The sequence below is a fragment of the Onychostoma macrolepis genome, chromosome 05 (assembly GCF_012432095.1).
Source record: "Onychostoma macrolepis isolate SWU-2019 chromosome 05, ASM1243209v1, whole genome shotgun sequence".
Taxonomy (NCBI): domain Eukaryota; kingdom Metazoa; phylum Chordata; class Actinopteri; order Cypriniformes; family Cyprinidae; genus Onychostoma; species Onychostoma macrolepis.
In genome coordinates this window covers 8,200,312-8,219,626 of record NC_081159.1, presented here as the reverse complement: position 1 = coordinate 8,219,626, position 19,315 = coordinate 8,200,312, and the positions used below count along the sequence as shown (strand labels likewise).

At 35.7% G+C, this 19,315-nt stretch overlaps 1 protein-coding gene across 7 annotated transcripts in view; it reads right to left on the bottom strand.

The window, feature by feature from the left end:
* The window catches only part of homer1b (homer scaffold protein 1b), a 39,386-nt gene that overhangs the window by 19,574 nt on the left and 497 nt on the right, over positions 1-19,315 (bottom strand). For 2 of the 7 annotated variants that reach the window (XM_058776242.1, XM_058776243.1), the window contains exons 2-5: positions 12,353-12,509; positions 4,379-4,510; positions 1,022-1,114; positions 440-597 (exon numbers count right to left, since the gene is read on the bottom strand). In XM_058776242.1, coding sequence (XP_058632225.1) covers positions 440-597; positions 1,022-1,114; positions 4,379-4,510; positions 12,353-12,509 — 540 coding nt within the window. Of the gene's footprint in view, positions 1-439; positions 598-1,021; positions 1,115-4,378; positions 4,511-12,352; positions 13,112-13,134; positions 13,172-13,631; positions 13,647-13,694; positions 13,814-13,904; positions 16,842-17,496; positions 17,536-19,315 lie in introns of those variants that run through there. The other 5 variants (XM_058776240.1, XM_058776238.1, XM_058776244.1 and 2 more) reach the window with 5 other exon arrangements.

Sequence of the window (19,315 nt, the reverse complement as noted above, 5' to 3'; positions counted from 1 at the left end):
TGATTATTATTATTTTTAATGATTATTAATATTTCACTTCCTTTTATGTAAAGCACTTTGAATTACCACGGTGTATGAAATGTGCTATATGAATAAATAAACTTGCCTTGCCTTGCCTTGCCTTGCCTCGCCTTCACAAGACAATAATTGATGGACTGAAGTCTTGTGGATTACTTGTGGATTTTTTTTTTGTTTTTATCTTTAGCTGTTTGGACTCTCATTCTGATGGCACCCATTCACTGCAGAGGATCCATTAGTGTGAGAGTGACATAAAGCTAAAATTCTCTAAACTTTTGGTCTGAGGGTGAGTAGCACAATTAAATAATAATTATCGATCATAGCTTGAGTCGATATCTCTAATATCAGCTAAAAACTCAAAAGTTTTTAAGCAGAAATTGAGTAAATAATTGTGACAAATTTTACATTAAGCCCCAGTTACCTGTGTGCAAGGGTCGGCGTGGTCGGGGAAAGGTCTGATTGGAGCATAGAATTTGGTGACACGTCAGACAGATTGACGTCATCACCGGTGCCGTTGATTCGGCAGAGGTCCGCAGTGACAGGTGGAGTCAGGGGGGAATGAATGTCAGCAGGCGATTCCTGTGGAAAATAACAAATCGGTGGGTTATTTGTTGCACCCTCACATACCTATGACATAATCTTCTTTTACATATATAAAACTGTTAAGCTGAAATTACAATGGTGGGATTTAGGAAAACTAAATTTTTCTCAGAGACGAGAGATTTCCCTTGGAGACTGAAATGTTGAGAACAGTGTTGACATCTTTACGGATGTCATTGTTCCATACTGGTTAGACTATACTGATAAGAATTAAATGGAAATGGAAAATATACTGATTGCAAAAAACTATTATGGATTAGGATTTTTACAATAACTGTATATATATTCTCTTTAAATGACAATTTTGAGAGTTTTTGAATGACGCTTTGGAAAATCTGTTATTCAAAGCAAACTTCATTCCATATAAGCAACAGGCCCATCCTCCAGACATTACAGGACATACCTGAGAGGGCGAACTTGCCAGCTCCATCTTTTCTAGAGACTTCTCCTTGGCCATCCTGGCTGCTTCCTTGTACTCTGCAAATTTATCTGCAAACTGAGAAGAGAAATGGGTTTTAATAATCACATTAAGTGGATTTTTAGTAGCCGGTTAGTGCTAGTTTGATGCTGGTTTCACTGGTCCAGCTGATAAAGCACATCAACCAGCAAGATCTTTCTGCTGAAGCTTATTCGACCCAAGAAATCATCATGGTCAAGTTAGCTAAATAAAGCCTGATGCGTACAAAATGCAGTTTATGCTGGTGCCTATTAATTCTTGTCTTTTTAATATTGTATGTAGAAACAGATATAAGGATATCATGTTTATGTGTTAAAATGGATAAACTATTTTAGAGTGGATATGCGGTATCTCTGCTAAAAAAGGAGCAATGGTCACAGTTCCCAATATAGACTGCTCCCATTAAAGCTTCAAGAGCTCTAGAAGGACTGCAGCATTTCCCTCTGAATATCCAGCGGGGAGACTACTGTACACTTTAGGTTCAGGGCTATTGTGTTCCATTAACAATGTTTAAACATCAGATCTCAGGTTTATCGCAGGCTTTTTTGAGAAAACAGAAAACAGTAAAATAATGCCCATAACGTGGAATGGTTGACATATTGAGTCAACAGTCAGCAAGAAATAGTGTATGAAAGAGAGTGATCCATTATTGTATCATCATACTCATACAGATCTGTTATTGGAGACTGGAGTTAGAAAGTTCAGATATGACCATTGATCTTTCCTTTGCTGTTATTTTTAACTAAAACTAAAACGATTGAAAACTTTGTTAATTAAAATTAAGCTAAATTTAAATTTAAAAAATAAATAAATGTAAAAAAAAATCACCTTTAAAAAAAATTATATATACATATATTATATATATATATATATATATATATATATATATAAGCAATATCACATGAGTAGACGAGATATGGCTGTAAAGTGGCATGGCTGTGATTCGGCCATAGGCACAAGGCCGCAGGTCGAGTACCTATAAGCAGGGCCTAAAACTAACTTTTTGCCACACCTGCCAATGGCAATGATAAAATTGCCAAAAAAAATGTTTTACTGGCCATTAAACTCTTTTTGCAAAAACAGGCAGTCATTACTACTACAATGACTAAACATACAGTATTTACAACGTTTTTAATTTGTCCTGCTACTGGTGTCTCTATTAAATGCATTGGCCCTCAATTTTACATATTAATTATAGCCATTCAACATTACAGTATAATTTAAAGCCATTATTTTTAACATTTAATAGCCTCTGAAATATATAACAACTTTTAATTTAAGTGATTTTAAAACAATCTTCACATAAACTATAAATTGTATATGCATAAACTATACAGATTAATCTTTATTCAAGCTACAAAAGTTAATCAGCGACTAGAACAGTCCAATGATTTCTCTTTTTCTTTTGTTCTTTGATTTACATCAGTGACAGACTTCAGCAGGTTTCATTTTAAAAGCAGCGCTGTCTCTTTAAAACCTGATGCACATGACGCGGATCTGACACATAATCGATTTTCTCCCAACTCTTTGCGGTCATTTAAGACTTTATAACTCATTTAAGATTACGACTGTTTAATAGTTCTATAAACAGTTCAGTGAGCAAATACAATAATATTAGGTCACTTACATTTTTGGCGGAACCACAGCGCATCTCAAAGCAACCATCCGATTCATTGCTAAATGATTCCGTGTTTTGAACAAATCGGTTGAGACAAAGTATCATTAGCTCATGCATAAACATCTGATGAATCTGCCGTTAGAACGAATCGTTTGAATGAAGGACTCAATGACTATGACTCACTCATTAAACGCTCACTACTGGCACCTACTGGCGTTTTAATTTAGTTTAAAAGTATAATTTCCACCCTTTCTTTTTTGTATATTCAAATTTTTTTTTTTAAAGAATCTCATAATTTAATGTAGTTGTATTTTTCAGTGTAAATGAATGATTTAATTTAATAACGTATAGATAATAACAATCACATTATTATAATTGAATTTATAGATCAAATGTAAGAATTTGAAATGAAAGTTAATGAGATTAGTGGGAAAATGCCCTCTATAAAGGTAAAGAAAAACATGCAGATTTTTAGCCTATGTCACAGCTGATAGAAAACCGATGAGAATATTGCATTAGAATAAATCATCTTTGCAAAAAAACAAAACACACACACACACACACATAATACATATATATTTCCATTGTCCTCATTTGTAAGTCGCTTTGGATAAAAGTGTCTGCTAAATTACTAAATGTATATATATATATATATATATATATATATATATATATATATATATATATAAGCTCGATACCATAGAGCCCCCCACATAACAAATCCCAATTTAACCCCTATATATATATATATATATATATATATACACATTAGGGGTGTAAATACACAAACATGAAGGTTCGGTATGTACTTCGGTTTTGACGTCACGGTTCAGTATGGTTTCGGTATAGCAGGGGGACAAAACTAAACATAAAATTGCTTTTTTTTAATTAAACAGTGGTTTACTGAACAAATGGCTCTTTCTTTAAATAAAATCAATTATAATTAAACATTTTTTAGTGATAAAAATCTACCTCAGCTCATGCTCTGAACTATTGGGAGCCCTTTTACATTTCTATAAGGTTAAATTAAATTTACTATTTATTTTAAATATAAAAATCACGCTGACTGGTGCTCTGCGCTGCCGTTTGAACTTTGAATGGACATAATTTGAAAGATTAGGCTTTGTTTGTTATCAAAAGTAACAATATATAAAACCGGAAGTTTCCAGTGAAGTTCCACTTGTGCAGAGGTTAAAACATAAAATATGCGTACCAAAGCGAACGACCCGTACCGAAAAAGAACACAACATTTTCAAAATAAATAAATAATGGTGATAATTCACTTTTCATAAAGTAAATACAGCATATGTAAATCAAAAGAAACAGAGAAAGAGGAGAGTGAAAGAGAATAAAAAAGAAGGAAAGAGGAGAAAGACGAAAAGTGTTGATGAGGTTTTCTACCCTCAGCTCCTGACAGTGCATCATCATAATGCAGAGGAGCGAGAGATAGAGAGAGCGAAAGAGAGGAAAGCACTGCACAGAAGAAGCCTCCCACGCACCGATGACTGTACAGCTCCTCATTAGGGCACAGTGTGTAGGTGTTCCCCAGCTCAGAAACACAGGGGTGGAAGAGAACGAAAGAAAGGGAGAACAAGGCCTCCAGAGACACAGGGAAGAAAATGAGAGATAACAAGATCGGAAAGAGCGAGAAAAAGAGAAAAGTAGAGAGAAAGTATTCCACCCACCTTGGCCAGATGATGCTCAGTGGAGAAACCCAGCCCATACACTGTGTTGGCACGGCTGTCTGCCCACTGCCCAAACTTGTGAGACGTCTTCGTGAAGGTCATGTTCGGGGTGATAGTGCTGTTTATTATTGCCTGTGAGATGAAAAAACAAAACTATTTCTCAGAAAAGCCTGTGAAAACATAAGTGTGCACTACAATGAACAATCTGGCCATGAAGTGTTTAAGATGAAAGCTTTTTTTGAGAGAGCAAATAAAAGGCAAAGTAGGGTCCATAACATGGGCTGACTGACATATTGGGTCAAAATCCAGCAAGAAATAGTGTGTGAAAGAGTGTGATCCGTTAGTGTATCAGCATATTCATGCAGATCTGTTATCTGAGATGTGGCCTTTAAGTCAATGGGCCCTATCATACACCCGGCGCAATGCGGCGCAAGGTGCGGCGCAAGTGTTTTTGCTAGTTTCAGACCAACGCAGTTCTCATTTTCCCATCCTGCACCGCGTTGTTTAAATAGTAAGTGCATTTGCGCCCATTTGTGCACCCATGGGCGTGCTGGTCTGAAGTTCAGGGCACATCGTTGGTGCGTTGTTATTTTAAAGAACTGAAAAAAGACTGTGCCACTGACCAACTCAAACCTGGTCTAAAGTCAATGGCGCAATATTTTTTTTTGTTATTTAAAGAGCGCGTTAGAAGAAAATGCACCACTGGGCGGGTCCACAACGCGCATTCACTTTGCTTATTACACACAGGGACGCGCAGCAGCACACAAACATGCCAAATTATTAAAAATGAAAGGATTACAGTATAAAAGAATATTATTGTGTAGGCATAAATATAAAAATGTCATACATGTCATAATGGATAGTCATTGCGTGTATCAGAATTAAAATTCCGCCGTTTAATAGCGATTCTGCCATGGCGCGAGCGCAACTCGCTCTTAAAGGGAATGGCAGATGAGACTCTGATTGGTTTATTGCACATTACACCCAAAAAAACACCCATTACTCATTAAGAGAATAGGGACAACCCGTTTAGACCATGCGCCCGGGCGCGCCGACTGTTTTCCCGTCGTTAAACTAGCAAAAGTGAATTCGGACATGCCCTGAGTGTGCTTGCGCCGTGCGCTTTAGACCATGCGCTTACATCATTAAAATAGGGCCCAATAAGTTGAAATATGAGCTAAAATCTACTGAAACTATTTTTGTTAACTGAAATAAATCTGAAATAAAATTAAATAAAATATAAATATTATATGAAAAACTTACAGTTAAAATACTAAAATTAAAACTGAAATAAAATAAATTAAAGCTGAACAGAAATCTTAAAAACTAAAACTAATAAAAATGACAAAAGTACATAAAATTAAATAGAAAATTGAAAATATAGAAAAAAACTTCATTCAAAATTTAAAAAAAAGAATTTATATGGATATTTTTCTTACACAAATGCATCGCTTCCCTTCAGAAGGCCTTTATTAACCCCCCGAGCTGTGTAGAGTATACTTTATGATGGATGGATGCACTTTTTTGGGCTTCGAAACCTCGACCACCACTCACTGCCATTATGAGTAATCTTACCTGACGCTGTTTACGTGATCTGGCTCTTGATTTTATTATTGTTATTTTTTTATTTCTTTGCCGGGAGGCAAATATATCAAACATGCGCACGGTAAGAGCGTCTACAGTAATTCACATTGGCCAAAACACACAGAAGCGCGTTGTGAAAAAAAATATTGGCGGCAATGGCAGACATTCGCATTCAGATGGGATTCGTTTTCTCAGAGGATCGCTGAGTTTGCTGAAAAGCAGTAGGTAATTTGCTCTGGAATTATTACAGAGGTTGTGTAAGAAAAACACAGACGTGGCAGATTTGGACGGGATTAAAATCACCAGGTACGTCCATGAAACACAAATTTCTCTAACGACCCCCTGTAAAACTAGTCCCGCCCAAATAGGGATGGCTTGAGGGTGAGTAAATCATAGGGTAATTAAATTTTTTTGGTGAACTATCCCTTTAATAGGCTCAAATTAACCAATATAATATAATATAATATGTGGAACATTGTGAATGACAGGTGTTTAAACTCATTCTGTGTGAATTAAATGACAATGCTCCAGGATGGCATTTAATCAGTGATCAATTATGGAATAATTAAATAGCTTACTTGCTGTACAGTGAGAAGTCTGTCTTAAAAATGTTTCTAAAATGTCTAAATGAGATGGTCAGGACATGGTCGGAAATGTCTGCTCACAAACACTTAACTGCCTTCAGTACATCTCAAGATATTTCCTGCGTTATAAGCCTGTGAAATGTTATTGATGAAATGACGACAGTCGCTGCCAGTGAATGTGTTTGTGTGGGTGTGAAACCGAGAGCAAATAAGGAGGGAGGAAAGAGCGAGAAAGAGAAGGAGAAAGAGAAAGAGAAGGAGAGAGAGGAAAGAGCTGCACTGTGAATGTTGCACATATCATGTGGAACTCACATAATCATAATTTGAGCATCCACAGACTCAGGCATCTTCACAGCAAAAAATCCTATCCTTAATCAGTATCAGTTTTCCAGCAGAAATATCTAAACATTCTTACAAAATATGTATTAACCTGCAAAATTACATGGATAGTAAGACTTCATGTCATGGTGTTTATCCTGTTCCAGTGTTAAGTTTTATTCTTACTAGTTTTAAGCAGAAGCATAATATATTCATCTATTTTTTGCAGTGCACTTCTTCAAGATGGGGAATGTAAAACATGGAATAAATGAATGCACAAAGCATACTGATCCACGGAGACTGCGTGGATAAAAGGCCTCGAGCGCTCTCATACTCCCACACACTTCCAGAACAAGGCCAATTGGCCACACACAAACGTGTAATTTCAAGCGAGAAAATCGACAGTGGGCTACCACTGTCAGCTTCCTGAGTGTGTGTGTTACACATGTTATACAATCATTCCCTCAGAGAGGATGAATGCTGTTGCCTCTGTTCTATACTTTCAGTATTTAGCATTCGTACAGATATTACAGGTTAACCTACAGAGCACAACAGTAGGGTTCTGCAAGTTAAAATCCCATTCATTTTTAATTGCATATACTGTACATATTTTAAAACAAATGTGCTATGAGCACTGTGGTTGTTAACTGATGGTTTATGCATCTGTGGAAACCAGAAATCAGTATGATTTCAATTTCATATCATTTTTAAGCAATGAATATCTGGTGAATTACTCATAATCCTGAAGAGAGATCCACCAATCATGAAGTTGCTGTTACCATAGTAATGGGAATCGCAGCAAAAGCAAAGCTCAAAAGCAATAGTCCACATGTCCATAGTTAATTTTAGTTCTCAGTACTCTGCAACAAGCATCCTTTCAGACAAATAGTCAAATGCTCATTACCTGTAAAACTGTAGTGGTCGAAAAATATTTTTAATATGACTTTTGGATCAATTCCTTCATGTAGAGATGACAATTAGGACTTGAATTAAATTATCACACTAATAAATTATAAGCATATTAGAATGCTTTCTGAAGATCACGTGACACTGAAGACTGGTTGAAAATTCAGCTTTTCTACCATAGGAATAAATTACATTTTAAAATATATTACAATAGAAGACAGCTATTGTAATAATATTTTACCACATTACTGTTTTACTGTATTTTTGATCAAATAAATGCAGTCTTGGTGAGCATTAGAAATTCTTTCAAAAAACTTTTGCTTCAATAAACTCCTAATTTGCTGCTTATTAATAGTTAGTAAGGTGTTTGTTAAGTTTAGGTATTGGGTAGGATTAGTGATGTAGAATATGGTCATGCACTATATGTGCTTTATAAGTACTAATAAACAGCCAATATGTTAATAATAGGCATGCTAATAAGCAACTAGTTAATAGTGAGAATTGGTCCCTAAAGTGTTAACATTCCTTCTGTTATTAAAAAAAAGAAAAAAAGAAAATTGTACCTTTGTCTTTTCAAATAGTTTTTTTTTTGCTTAGAAACAATTGATGCATTGTTGTGATTGACATTAAAGCTGGTTGATCTATTTATCCAGGATGTTTTTTAATTGCCTATGATGAAAATGAATGGGACAAACTCTCCTGAATCACTACTGCGCTCTAAGACACCTCCATCCAAGTGGATCTCTCAAGGCACATAATGTGAAACTGAGTTTTTGGCATACATAAAGCAAAAAATAAAATCAACAGCACTTTCAAATATTACAGCACCTAGAATTTAAGTAACAAACACATTTTTTTAAAAATCAGAACACACAAGTAATGGAAAAACAACCAAACACACTCATTATTTTCTTCAGAAACAAATATAATAATCTAATATAATAAATGTACAAATATAATAATCAAATTGTTAAAATACTGAAGGTTTTCGAAAAAATCCATGTTCGTGTTTGCTAATCTGCATCAGCTTGACTGATGTTTGCGCTGTCTAATGTACACATTAAGTGGTAAACCTAATGAAGTGATGAGCATGTGTATGTGTGGTAGTCCAGCTCAGGAACTTCATAGTTTGAGCCTTTTTCATTGCTCTCGTGTACGTGCTGCTCAGCTTGCTGAACGCTATGTACATTGAAGCTGGTATTTGTCTTTATTTTCAGATGCAGACGGCTCGGCGAGAGCTCTAATCAGAGTCCACGCAGCCTGCTGTATAATCACTCACTTCAGGCTTGTAATTGCATGAGAACAGCTGAAAGCTGTACAGTGGGTGGACAGCAGCAAAGAATAGTGCTAAGACTAACATCTCTGTTGTTGGAAGAAGCTGTCCGTTTCATGCTACTTTTGTAATCTGTCAGGGGTTAAAATAGGGCAGTGTCGCAACCGTAACCAAGCAGCTAGCAACACAGGTTTGAAATAACTTTTTTTTTAAACTATTTTCTTTAATTACAAAGAAACCGTAGGTAACAATGTGGAATAAAACGTGGAAATTTTATAAATAAATAAAAGAGAAAGACTGAAATAATATTTTCTGGTGAAATTTACTTCAGGGAAGCTGCATACAAAAAAACAGACAGAATTTACAAAATTCCCAGAAGATTTTCTTCTTCCCGAAAATGCTAGTTAATGTTATCACATTGTGCTAAAATATGCTGACTTTGCTCACACAGTGTATAACAAAATTTGGTAATAATATTATTATTACAACAGGGATTTTCGAGTGTACTTTTTTTTTATTGGAAAAAAAAATTAATTAGGTAAAGGATTTTTAGAAGCACAAGGGTTAAATCTCACTTATACACACACTAATCTACATAAATTATGGTGTACAAGAATCACACATATGCAGCCATGATGATGTTTTTGAACCTGTTCATTTATATAAGACATTCAACAAACTGTTTCACTAAAATAGAATAAGAAGAATTCATTTGGTTTAAAAACCATGATGAATTGTGAAAAGTGATCATGCTACACTACTAGTACTGCTAAAAACTGCATGTAACAGAAAAAGCTTCACTATTTAGAAAATGAGCAAGCTATGTAATAGCATGCTACTGAAAATTTTAGTTCTGAAAAACTAGTATTGTTTCTACTTTAAGTTATTGTCTCTAAATAAAATGGCAAAAAAAAAAAATAATAATATTGTGAAAGAGAAAAGTCCTCAAAGAAAAATCCAAAATAAACCGAAACTGCATTTGATCAAATATGGTCAAGTGAAGTTATATTCAAGATGAAGAGAATAGCACTCAGCGGATAGAGACCTTACTGCTGGCTGTGCTACTGCCTATAATAAGTCAATAGTGGTTCAGATAAGGACAAGGCTTTAGTGACAAGTCCCTGTCATTCAGAGTGACAGGACTACAATCAGCTGTGCCATACAAAAGTAAGGGCAGAATAAATTGCATAGGGGTAGAGGGAGAAAACACAGGAATAGACAGAGCTTAAATATCATGTCAAGCTTTACATGAGCTCTTCAATCAATGTAGCATCCTGCTAATACCTTTAGCCACTGTGAGGCGTAACTGAAATTCCCTTCAGGGCTCAGACTTGACTTAGGATCAGACTCTAATTACAGCTGCTGCGCTGACCCCATTCCCTGCCCCAGTCTCAGAAGGAACAGTAACATTTAAAGGCATTATAACTAAATGGTTACCATATTTACCCTGGTATTTTGATGATACGCCAAAGTACTTCAAATGATACCATGGAATGACCATGGTATTTTCGGTAGGCTACTCTTTTTTTTTTTTTGTACTTTTTGGTTGATAGATGCCTAAATCAAGTTAAGCTAGTGTAGAATTTTAACCACAAATAAAATGCTGCATGTTAAAGAGGTTATGGGATAGGTAAATGACGATTTAGGGAGTCCATGCACTTGTACAGCACTTTGGGATGCAGTAGTTGCATCGCAAATGTGCTTTATTAAAAAAATCCAAAGTCAAAGTTTGAATTTTAATAAAATTAAATTACTAAACATATTAAGTTTAATCAAACATTATGCATGTGGAGTCACCAGTGAAAAAAGCCTAATTTCCTTGAATATATGTGAGTGTACACAATCTTGTCACATGTATCAATAAATCATCACATTTCACAAAGGCTTTTAAAATTATTTTTCATGGTAAAAGCATTTTTACCTATTAAAAATACCATATATTAGAAAAGAGGAATTGTAGGAATGTGGTTACATTGGTTGTTATAAAACGGTCAAGTTATCTGATATTTTAAGAGACTTACTGACTGTGACACACAATGTCTGCAGGGGTCCAGTCAATTCCATTCTTCTATCAAGGCTTTCTACATTTTTAACTTTATGTGCATTGTGCAATGAAAAAAAAAGAATCTTATTTAGGAACTAAAAACATGCTCATAAGAGAGGTGCATTCAAGTCATTCTATCTATAAATTGCATGTTAATGTATTTTTGAATGAGCATCGTTCAAGGTCTACACAAAATTCAACAGGATCAACTGCTGATAAACAGTGTGTGCTTGCCTGTGTAGGTGTCAACAGTCACAGTGCAAAGTGCACTGGTTCCCATGTTATTTCTGTCGCTGAAACCAAAAGCTAAGGGGAGGGTTGAGCATCCCAACTCACAAGCACATTCAGGCATACTGCGGGAGCTATTTTAAATCCTGCTCTGCAAAAGCTTAGGAACCGTAGGGATATGGTTAAGACTGCACATGAAACACTCCATGTGACTGCTGAGATTTTGGTGGAGTGGTTGAAAGCAATAGTGTGTCCACTCCTGCAGGAGCAATGCCTGAGAATTATACGCTAATTAGGTCCAAGGGTTCGTGATTTGGTGTAAAAAAAAAAAACATATGGCTGATTTTAACAGTGCGTTTTTTGGTGGAGGTACATGGTCTGCAGTGGTCTGTTTCCAAGTATTGTGGACAATTACACAAACTACATGAAAATAAACAGGTAAAACTATGGAAGCCTTAGAGTAAACAGCCTACGGTAAGATGGATGGACTTACTCTAGCAGATGTGGAGTCCCTACTACTGTCTATTGATGTTTCTTGGATTATTGGACCATTACATCCACTGCATAAGACTGCACAGCAGTGACCAATTCAAGTGCATGCTGCTCTCCACAAGGGAGAGTGAACTAATCCACTTCTATCCAAGGGAATATGTTTGATAGCAATCTCTAGCAGGTCGGTCCTTCGCACACTCAAATCTCTTGTGCACAAAAGGGTCCTGCAAATTCAACTGATGCATCAAACTCACATTATATTTTTGAGATTTGGAAAGCACTATCAGAAGCTTTTCTTGGACCAAAGACAATCCTTTAATCTCCACCGAAAATGTTATAAGACCGTTCCTTTCCTCCATTTCCCTTTGCAGTCCTATGCACTCTTTAAAAATAAATGGTCCAAAAGGGGGTTTCGCAGAAGAACCATTTTTGGGTTCAACCTTTTGTGAAATGGAAGGGTTAAATGGATGTCAAAGGTTCTTCATGGAAGAATAGACTTAATTTCTAAGAGTGTAAACATGAATGAAAATAAAACACCACATTACCTTTGATCCGTCCAGGCTGATGATCCTGTACACGTTCCTGGTACTGTCATAGAAGTAAGATACAGTGACCGCATGCTTGCTGGTGGGCATCCAGTTCTTCTTAGTGTTGGGGTCTATCTGGAAGACGTGTGCCCGAGTGCTGTAGATGGGCTGCTCCCTGAAAGGTAGGAAGAAAAAATGGTGAACCTCTTTGTGCCTGAGCACAGTCGTCTCTCCGATTCCACCAGGCGCGTTGCAACGTCCCGGTAGACGGATGACCATTTCTTCAGCCTCCATCTTGCTGCTGATCACCACTGTTTGAACCCAGGTGGAAACCTGGGCCTGTCCTAACCAGTCAGACACATTGGTGCCCTGCTACCAGTGCAAGGCGACCATTCAAAGCCCTGCTGATATGGAAATGCCAGCTGTTTGGCTGGGGCCGTGTGAGATGGACACTAAATATAGTCAGGGACGCAGTAATCTGTGCAGTCCCACCCCTATTGACCTGATCTTTGCTGTTGGAAGTACGTTTGCACACATTGGACCACACTAAGAGCATATCAGGGCTCTTTTCCCAGACGGCCTAGCTCTGATAATCGCACACAGACGAAGGTAACATAAATACTAGATAAACTAATGTGCATTATTTCTTTTAGTCTAAGAGGATGAGTGAAATTTCATGAACACCCCAGCCATGTTCTCCAATGCTGCATTTCAAGGTTGTGTTAACAATGCAAAAGTCAACATACACCCTTCATAAGGACAGGCTATGCAAAAATGAAAATTCGGTTTCATTTACTCACCCTCATGTTGTTTTAAGCCGGTATGACTTTATTTCTTCTATGTAACACAAAAGAAGATATTTTGGAGAAGGTTTCAACTGGTTTTGAAAGTCAGTGGGGTTTAAAACAACACTGGACGCCATTTACTTTCATTTCACACACTGTTAGACATTTCAAAGGGTTTTTACAGTAACTTAAGTAATTAAGATTTACAGTAGCAAACTGTATTTGATTTACAGTTGCAAACTACTGTTTTACAGTAAATTACTGAAAAATAATCCATTTTATCCAATCCAATTCATCAGTATACTACTGTAATTCATTCATTTTAATATAGATTTCATTAGATTTGATTAATATTTATATAGAATTCATTTTATTTTTACTCTACATAGGTACTACTGGCATTCAATTAAAACAGACACAATAATTACAAAATATAAAATTCTTTCTTTAAAACACTGCATGTATAACACTTAAAAATACAGTCTTCCAATGCTGGAACAGTGCAACTTCACCATTTCTCCTGTCTTAGGATGTTTTGCAGTGTATTATGTTGTGTCCTCTGGATTCATCCTCACAAAGAATCTTTACAAACAGCCAAAGAATGCATAGCCATCTGCAAAACCCAGGTGCTGCTCCAAAACGTGGCCACCATCTTTGCTCACCCTCCACTTCATTAGTGACAGAAATGTCTTCTCTGAAAAACAAGAAGTAGAAATGACACACTTTTAAAAGGCAAACCCCATATAAAATACACAAACCTCTCAAAACCATAGTTGTTCTCTTACCATGAATTATCAGTCTCAGGGTGGCTGGCCTGCTCATGTCTTTCTTGATGCTTCATTGCAGTTGCCGTTAAAACACAAATACAAAACAATGCAGTAAATCTTAAATTTCATTAAAAACTATAACAAACTAATTCTAAAACTAGAAAAGGCAGCTAGCCATAAAACTTGTTTAACTTAACATAGGATTTTATTTTCTCAGGCTACTGGCCAACATTAACTACTAAGACCTGAACAAAATTTCACATTAGTTAACCTAATGTTAATATAAGATAAGCGTTGCTCATTAAAAATAATTTTAATTTGGTAACTTAATTCAATAAGCTGACAAAAGTCGTTTGAAATGACAGCGCAGTTTACCATAGTAAAGTTTGTTACCGCCATGTTACTAAGTTAAACTGGTGTGCAAAAATCTGACACAAACACACAGACAAAGGTACATATATTTTTACCTTGCTTGCTGGTCTTATCTCGTAAGGTGCATCGACACACAGCGTAGATGTTCTCCGGAGCTCTCCCACTCTCGCGGGTTCATCCCCGGGCAAAACCCGCGGCGCTGCCCTGCTGCTTCCGTGTCTTCCTCGGACGCGAGTGGTGTGGCGCGACTCGATAAAAAACAATATAGATCCCATTATATATACTATCTACAGTGGATGCGGACAGTAAAGTGATGCCCCGGTATATTTCTGACGTACATTTCTGACACGAAGTACAAATGGATTTTCCAATCATTACAAGTGATGTAACACATCCAGTGTAGTCAGTCCCAAGCTGTTGCGGCGTTGTAGAAACGGTGTAGGGCAAATTGTGTCAATCCAAATGTAAGAAATGAGGAAAATAAAACAACCTCAATAGAATGGCGCTGAAGAGGCCATTACAGCAAGTACAGTGGTATACAGCAATTTTAAAAAATACAGTAAGTCTCTGTATGTGGGGTCTTACGTAACAGAAAATTCCCATGATGCAAAGGGCATTACAGTTATTTACTGTAAAGGGAATTTGCAGTATTATACTGGGTGATATACAGTAAATAACTGCAGAAATTACAGAAATGTCTAACAGTGCAGCCAGACATTTCTCAGTATATCTTCTTTTGTGTTCAACAGAGGAAATAAATTCATACAGGTTTGAAACAACATGAGGGTGAGCAAATTATAATAGAATTTTCATTTTTTGGGATCATTCCTAAAAATGATCTAAGAACTAAGAAATTAGTCATCTTGGAGGCCATGCACAGTGAAAAATGAATGTCAGTTTTTTGTGAAAGTTATCATCACCTTGGGTAAAAAAAAAAAAAACAGAAGATCATGTGGACCACAAGCAGAATGGAATAATCACTCTCTAGAATAATAGGCAATCATCGCAGAAGAGAACAAAAGAACACCATAGCCCCAGTCAGATGAGCTGTCTCACTCTGAACATTTCTCATTCTTCTCAACACAATTACACATTTATCCTCATTCCAAGTGATACATACATGTCATCAGCAATTCATGAGCAATTAGCATTCATGCAGCCAAAGCAGAATGCTAACACTTCTCAGTAAGGTTCAACTCATTAACATTGGTTAATGCATGATGTATCATAAACCAGCAATGAACAACAATTTCTACAGCATTTCTTAATATCAGTGAAAGGTGCACTACAGAAAATTTTTAGGGTAAAGCTGACAATGAAGATGAAAATTTCAGGCTTCATTCAGTTGCGAAGCACAAAACAACTTCGCAATCTTGCATGCAATCACAGAGGGCGACAGAGAGGTCAAATTTCTGTAGTGCATATTTAAAGTTCATTTATTCTTGTGAATGTGCGAACCACTATAGGTAAATAACTACAAGAATAACAACATGCAGTGAATTGTTCCACTGCACAGAAGGCTCTTTGTAATGTAAAAAAAAAGAAAAGAAAAAAAGAATCTTTAGATTTTTATCTAAATGCTCTTCACAGTAAGAAAAAAAAAGGTTCTTTAGGGGGAAAAAATTAAACCACACTTTAGGAACCTTTATTTTTAAGAGTGTATAAAGTTACATGGGACGTTTTCAAAAACAAATTCAATCACCGAGGGAATCCCAGTATAGCCTGCTCATTGGCCCTTTCCCAACACTCTAAAAGCAACTGGCCTCAAATCAATGTCAAAGGGCATCTGTCTTGACTACTGTATACTCAGACATCAGCAGATAGAGCTTTTCCATACCATCCCCACAACCTACACTCCAGTCTGACCCAATTCCACATAACACCCTTCAAATCCTTCATATTAAAATATAGGATCAGAAGTGGGAAGTACAGAACGGGGAAGGGGTAATAACAGTAAGCACAGATACAGATGGTTTGTTGCTTCTATTTCCAGGATAATTAATGACCATATTCAATTACATTAGCGTGCTTCTAATCAGCTGCTGCTGGACTGATGTGCAGGAATGAGAGAAAAAAGCAAGGAAGACGAAAGAAGAAAGGCAGGGATAGCTTAGTTGAGGAGGAGGAGGAGAGAGAGCGCCGAGGAGTATGGAGAAGTGCTTACGCTGCACCGTGGAGGCGGAAGATCTCTGAAGAGCATCAAAGGCTCGTTGCATAATTAGCATTTAAATTCGATTAAAATTCAGTTGCAGTCACCACACATGGGTGGTTCACATGACATCACATGCTTTTTTGTCATAACCATTTAAAATGTAGTAACTTGAAATATATGTCTATATAGTGAATGGAATCCATTTGTATACATACTTTACTATGTTTTCACTAAAACAGACTTAGAAGTATACAAATGCCAAGCGCAAAGAGAACAAGTACAGGAAATTAATTAAAGGCATCTTTGGGAGAAAAATGAAACAGTAAAAAGACTGGAACTAGTCATATTGCCATATTAGTGAAAATGACTTAAAATTAGTATGGATGTTTATAAATGTATATGCTTATGAACTTGTTTGGATACCAATTTTTATCAAACATTATTTTGATTATTATCAAATATTTATTATGATGTGACAAACTTGGTGTAATTCATAAAAATAACAAAATACTGTATATTTATATATTTACAATAAAAATGCTTAAAATTGTAATTGTATATATATATATATATATATATATATATATATATATATATATATATTTGACCAGTAGAATCTGTCACATATGACATCTTCAATCATTAGAATATACACAGAAAATATGATCAAATTAGGTTAAAATACGATAATGTATTTTCGAAGTAGCCAACAGTATAACCAACATAATTTTCCATTTCATGTTTCATCAATTCATGGTTAAATGTCAACCACCCACACAGAAAAAATAAGATGGCAGAACAACCTGCATTTATAAAAGGAAAATGAATACTAGATTTCATTCTAAACTGTGTCTGAAAACACAAACCCTCAGAGCAATCTAAGAAAATCACTTGAAATTTTGTTACAAGCAATTATTAAGCAATTCTTTGCTTAGTTTGAACAGATTGATCACACAATCCACTGAACTCAACAGTCAAAAGTATCTCAAAGCAAGCCTATACATAAAGTCAATTATATAAGGAATCAAATGTAGCCAGCTCAATATTAACATCAACACACAAGGGAGACGATTTCACACCACCCACCTTCCACAACCCACCACCATCCAGAGCTAGCCGTCTAACTTCATCCACTCCTTACATGAACATCTGTATTTCTGTCCAAATAATACAGTAACAAAAAAGAAAACGAAATTCTGCCACACTTCCAGCTTGAGTGATCTTAAATATTATGTACAGGTAGTGGACATACATGGATAAGAATTTTGTGGTTACATAACCTGGCTGGTAGCATGATCAATGTTGACTTTGAAAAAGTGCCATCGTTTCAATCTTTAAAAAAATCTGTTTTAGAAAAAAATAAGCAACTTTTAATTTTTTCACTTCTCATTTTACAATATTTATCTTTGAAGCACTGCTTATGTTTTCCATCTCTTCAATTTCTCAATGCATTCAGCAGGGGGCAGATCTATGAAAAGCCCCAACGGCCTATTTTCTTTATTGCCGCCCACATTTTTAGCGGCGTTTCTTAAAGGTTTTTTTATTTTGTATTTTTTTCTCTATTGGAAGAAGAAATAATTAAATATTAAAGTGTTTTAGGTGTCATTCGTGGTCCTTCATGGAAGTGGGCAGAGCTCAGCACTCTTGGATTCTTTGATTGGTGGAATTTTCTGCACGGCATTATGGGTAATGTAGTTTTCACCATGAATTTTACTGTTACATACAATTTGAAATAATGCGAACAGATGGCTTCAACAAAAGCAGTTTTATAAGTTATTGTTAAAAATCAATTTCCCTATGGAGAAAATAAAGGTTTTTACTTCCAGGACCCAACTGCTGCACTCTATTACCCCCATTATTGCCTTAACAACGGCTGCTCAGTAATATTAGCAAGCATACTACATAACAATCAAACACTTTATAGTATGAAGTCAATTGAATTGTGTGCCGCTGAATTGAGTAGGAAGTGGGAATCATTTTCTCCAGAGTAATACACTCCCTGAACAGCCCTTTCAATGGTGATAATTTAATTAAGAATGAAGAAGAGAGGCCTTAAAGCAATTAAAGTTTTTTATTATTATCATTATTTATTTAATAAAAGAAAATGCTTTCCCACCACAAATGGATCAATCTTTATGTAATAAAACATTTAAAATGAAAACATGATCACTTAAACTTCCAGACACTGATCAAAGACTACCCTTGGAAAATGATTTATAAACAACTGCCTATATGAGCTACCAATGAAAAGATTTTAGGTTATTCAGACCAAAACGAATAATAAGTGTAAAACCCTTCAAGCACCCGTGTTTGAATTTCCGTGTATAGGGTCACCTTTATTTAAAATCTATATTTCGGTTCAATCTCCAGCTGAGCTTTGGAAATTCCATGTACAGATATCAGATGTCATGCCAATATTGGCTCCAAAACTGTATTGATGAGGCTGTGCCATTCAGCAATGCTCTGCTGAAATGTAGATTACATAAGCATGACGAGATTAAAGGCCTTTGGCACTGCAGCACATCAATATATGAAATTAGCTAATGTTCATTCTCATCCAGAGTACATGCTTGTTATCATTTACCAAAAAATAACACCATAGATCATACACAGCTGACCAATAGACTTTACTCTCAGTGGTCAAAATGGTAATGAATTAAAAATGAATATATATATATATATATATATATATATATATATATAATAAATCATTTTATTATATATCATATTATATTATAGGCTATTATATTATATAGATATATAGGCTATGCATGTATGTGTGTTTGCCTACACTTTAGTGTGGGCATGTACGATATTTTAATACATAAAGCACATAAATATTTTCATGCCATAATTAAGCATTAGAAAATCGAAATTTTTGAATTCATACATTCCTATGCATGCT